The 4,502-nt window shown below is 56.3% G+C and overlaps 1 protein-coding gene across 1 annotated transcript in view; it reads right to left on the bottom strand.

Moving 5' to 3' along the window:
- The window catches only part of VOLCADRAFT_99792 (uncharacterized protein), a gene marked incomplete at both ends in the record, with an annotated part of 18,603 nt that overhangs the window by 7,458 nt on the left and 6,643 nt on the right, over nucleotides 1-4,502 (bottom strand). Inside the window, 6 exons of the mRNA XM_002958458.1 lie at nucleotides 460-862; nucleotides 1,208-1,392; nucleotides 2,164-2,244; nucleotides 2,970-3,010; nucleotides 3,383-3,483; nucleotides 3,941-4,173. Of these exons, the coding sequence (XP_002958504.1) occupies nucleotides 460-862; nucleotides 1,208-1,392; nucleotides 2,164-2,244; nucleotides 2,970-3,010; nucleotides 3,383-3,483; nucleotides 3,941-4,173 (1,044 nt within the window). The remainder of the gene's footprint in view (nucleotides 1-459; nucleotides 863-1,207; nucleotides 1,393-2,163; nucleotides 2,245-2,969; nucleotides 3,011-3,382; nucleotides 3,484-3,940; nucleotides 4,174-4,502) is intronic.

The following is a 4,502-nucleotide window of genomic DNA, read 5'->3' as shown; positions in this document are numbered from 1 at the left end:
GGGGAAGGGGGAGGGGGAAGGGGGAGGGAAGAGAAACGAAGGGCCGAAAGTTGGACCACGCATGGCCGCGTGCATGGAAGTTGAAGAGTGTGTGTGGGGTGTGGTTGTGACGGGTGTAAGGGGTGTGAAGGGAATGTGTTTGGCGGGTGTTGCAGTTTGGGTCGGCGGTTTCGCTGATCCAATAACTCCCAACAGCACAAACGAATTCTTCTGTTGACCGGTTAAGGCCGGCTACGGGTTAAGATGCCACGTAGGTAGGGGCCATACCAACGAATTTCGTACGGAGCCTTTGGTCAGGTCATGGTTACATACACACATACATACATACGCACGGTGAAGGTACTCGTATGCCCCGTCTTCGGCAGCTCCTGCCCGCGGCTCAGTTCATTAACAAGCAAATACACGCACACATACGCATACACATACATACAGACACGTGCTCACAGAACACCACGTTACCTGATATTCAGCATCGTTCTTGGCATGGCCGACCATCTGCGCCACTTCAATCGCCCGCTCACGAATCGCCAAGAAACGCTCCTCCGGAATGGTAATGTAGTACGGAACAGATGACGTCGACGTGGATGACGACGACGCGCCGGCGGCGGCGGCGGCGGCGCCCATCTGCGCCGCCGCCCCCTGTGGCACCCCTCCCCCTCCCCCTCCCCCTCCGGCGGCGGCGGCGGCGGCAGCGCCAATGTTTAGCAGGCGCTGCGAGGCCGCGGAGCCCATTCTTGAGTTGGCGGCGGCGGCGGTGGCGGCGGCTAGACGGCCCCGTGTGTGTACGGCACCAAAGGTGGACTCCATCAGGACTCCGTCCAGCACCAGGGCTATGTTGCTCATCATTATGGTTCCGTCACCGCTGCGAAACCCACAGGGCGCATCCCGGTTAACGACGACGATTTTACTATTTTCCGTCGTTACGCCTACACCTCCCCTCACGCACAAACACCTCACCAGTTGCGTGATTTTTCCCAATCCACCCCAAACCTCAAAATACCCTGCCCGCGCTCCCAAGGCACATCCCCCCAACTCCCCTCCCCTCCCTTCCCCCCCCCGTTTTTCCGACATCTTCTTCACTTCGTCATCCCGAGGTCGTCGCGGTCTTCACGGACGCCTTTCGGCCAGTTCTACGTTTGGTAAACTCTTGCCCTGGCAGCAGCTTCACTCGTGTGTGGTTCGTCTTCCCCCCCCCCCACACACTCACTTTGCCGTGAACAGCAGTCCCCGGGAGGCGACGAGCGCCATCCTGGTGATGCCCCCGCCCGCGAACGAGTGAATGGGGTAGGTGTGAGGTGGGGGTGCGACGGAGGCAAACCCTGGACGGGGAGGCAGGTCAGAAGGCCAGGCATGGGAGACAACACCGCCGCTGTCGTCCGCGGCTAACAGCACCTGCGTGTTTGGAGACAGCAGGGGGTGGGGGTTAGGGGGGTTAAGGGGGTTAAGGGGGGAGGGGGGGATGTAAGATGAGGGAGAGGGGGAAATGTAGAGGAGCGAGGTGGGGGGTGGGTGGGCTGAGGCCGCCTGGGTCCCGGGGAGTACTGAGGAGGGGATTTGGGTTTTCATTTCTTCTCTGTGAGGGCGCCGCTCCCCCCCTCCCTCCTCCAAACAAATTACAAATTACAAGTTCCGCACACAAGTGCGGGTGTGTCCGTAAAAGCCGGGGGGGCCATGGACGTTGTATTGGTATTGATGCGGGTACGCGGGAGGTCATCTTCATTCTCCCTCGTCCGCTTCAGGGCGAAGCGCCTCAGCGCGACGTGCCTGGCCTCCCAAATTTCCGAGAGGTACCTGGCCAATGCCAGGGGTGGCGCCTCAGTCATAGTGGTGCGCATGCTGCGCCCCGTAAGGACTAGGTCAACATCATACTTAGCCCGTATGCTCTTGTAAGCGGGGCATTCTTCGAAAACATGCAACTCATCTTCAACCGCTCCACAGCCACAAAGCCTGCAGGTACGCGCGGTGCGCTCACGCCCATTAGGCCTATTTAACCTCTAACTCCCAACAGCCTAACCGAAAACGCATGAGCACATGATGAAGTCGCTGGGGCATGGTCCTTTTAGTGTGCTCCAACCAATCGAGACGCGCACCCCTAGACGGGGCAGCTCCCATCCAGTTCCCTCCTCCAAACAAACGTAAATACAGACATACAGACCGACTCACCTTATCCGCCCCTAGGAGACACGCAGGCGCCATTTGACCGCCCTTGCACATGACCTCGTACTGCACCTTGCCGTTGTAGATCTGTACGGCACGAGGACGTTATTTCGGAGGGAACCACGTTAGACTGCCAGATGCGTGAAAAAGACACGTCTGCACGTGTGTGTGTGTGTGTGTGTGTGTGAGTGTGTGTGTGTGTGTGTGTGTGTGTGTGTGTGTGTGTGTGTGTGTGTGTGTGTGTGCGTGTGTGTGTGTGTGTGTGTGTGTGAGTGTGTGTGTGTGTGTGCGTGTGTGTGTGTGTGTGTGCGTGTGTGTGTGCGTGTGTGTGTGTGTGTGTGTGAGTGTGTGTGTGTGTGTGTGTGTATTCCTGTATGCATGTGTGGGACAGGGGGGCATATCTTCACCCGTGGCCGCAACCCGGCGAAACCCTGCCTTCCCCGGTATTTCGGGGCACCCTCATAATTTCTGTATGCATTTCTGTATGCATGTGTGTATGTATTTCTGTGTGATGGTCTCAGAGCTCATGGGGATCTCGTTTTGGGACATCGCGCCCAAAGCTTGGAATAACGTTGTGTGGATGTGACGCGGTGTGTGTGTGGGGGGGGGGGGGGACGTAAGAGCAAGTTCGTGTGCGCGTGTGTGTACGGATGGTGGAGGTGTATGGGCTAGGAGCAAATCACTCCTAAACCCCACCTCGCTTATACCGCCCAACTTCTCAACCGCCCAACCACCCTTACAACTGCCCCATCCCAATCACCATGTAGCCTAACCACCCTCCAAACCGTCCCCCGACCCCCCGTACCACGTACCTGCTGCATTCGTCCGTCGGATGCGCGAACCACCGCCGCGCCTGCGGGGGATCGATGGACGTACATACATACATACATTGATGTGCCGTTGATCTGCTAGATTTGGTTGGATGCTGGTGGTGAGTTCCTGAACCCAACGAATACATTCTGAAGTCGGATGGGGTGAACGGATTAGGGTGCCCCTCTAGCAGGGGAGAGCAAGGAACTGCCTCCAAGGGAAAGGGGGCCGCTGGTGAAGCTATACCACCCTGTAACAACATCATACAGCTTAAGAACGGGAGCATATATGCATACATATACATACATACGTACATCCCTGTACACATGCTCCGCTGGCGCTCCGTCACACACAAAAACAATAGACACCTACATTAATATACCCCCTCCGACCCCCTCCACATTCACCCACTTACCGGTTTCGGAGTTGTACACGGCCACAGAGCAGTACAGCGCCTGTTTGTCCACCAGTTCCAGATCCATAACTCGGCTGAACGTATTAAGATCCCAAAAATAGCTGTCGTGGGATTAGAGAGGGGGGGGAGAGGGCGGGTGGGTGGAAGGATGAGGGGGAAAAGGGGAGGGGGTGGGGAGGGGAAAAGCGAGAGAGGTGTGTTTTTTAAAGCGAAGGGGTTGCTTTCAGAAAAAAGAAGAGGGTAAGACCTGGCCTTAAAAATAAAACCCCCAAACCCTACCCCCCAACCATAAACCCCGCCAGCCATATCGTCAGTGAACCAGTTCAAAATCGACCTGGCCAACAAGCCAAACACAGCGCAACAAACTATCTATAACGCTGCACAGCACAACTCGCCGTACATTAACATGCTGTACGGCATGACACGGGTGAAAGGCTCCAGGAAGAAACGTCTCTCCCGGACAGCTCACGACCCGCACCCTGCCCGGAGCGATTTCGAAAGAATTAAGAACCCTAAAAACCATTAAAACTCGTAATCGCAAAAAAAACAAACACTTACACTGCTCCTCCAACTCCCACAGAAATAAGCATTCGATCGTCCACCGAAAACCGGAGATCCAAGACCAAGGAGGCGTGGGCCTTGAGAGCCGCGAGCTGGGGCTGGCCGTGGTATGTCGCATGAATGTGTACAGCATTCGTACGGCCGACGTACGCGAACATCGCTCCGCCGGTAGAGAAGCGTACGACACTAGGTCGCTTCATGGCCACCTCGAAATGCGGCTCCAGAGCGTCCTGTGTGTATGTATGTATGTGCGTGTACGTGTCAATCTTCAAGCTACGTCTACATTTTTTGCCAAAAGGAAACGTCCACCACACGTCGCTGGTGTCCAACACCACTCGGCGCTCGCTCCGGTACATGACGGAGTTACATTCCCCGGCATACCACCGTCCCCCCCGGCATTTCCCCCCCCCCCTCATCATCATCATCATCATCATTGCGGCTCCGAAGGCCAGTTAACTATACCTACTATGCATACATACATACATACATACATACATGCCTCTGACTACACAGCTCTCTACGCGCTCCATCGTATGAACCCACCCAACCACCCCCCCCT

The sequence above is a fragment of the Volvox carteri genome (genome assembly GCF_000143455.1).
Source record: "Volvox carteri f. nagariensis unplaced genomic scaffold VOLCAscaffold_95, whole genome shotgun sequence".
In the NCBI taxonomy this organism is placed as follows: domain Eukaryota; kingdom Viridiplantae; phylum Chlorophyta; class Chlorophyceae; order Chlamydomonadales; family Volvocaceae; genus Volvox; species Volvox carteri.
Note: the sequence above shows the minus strand (reverse complement) of the source record. Positions and strands in the feature narration are given on the sequence as shown.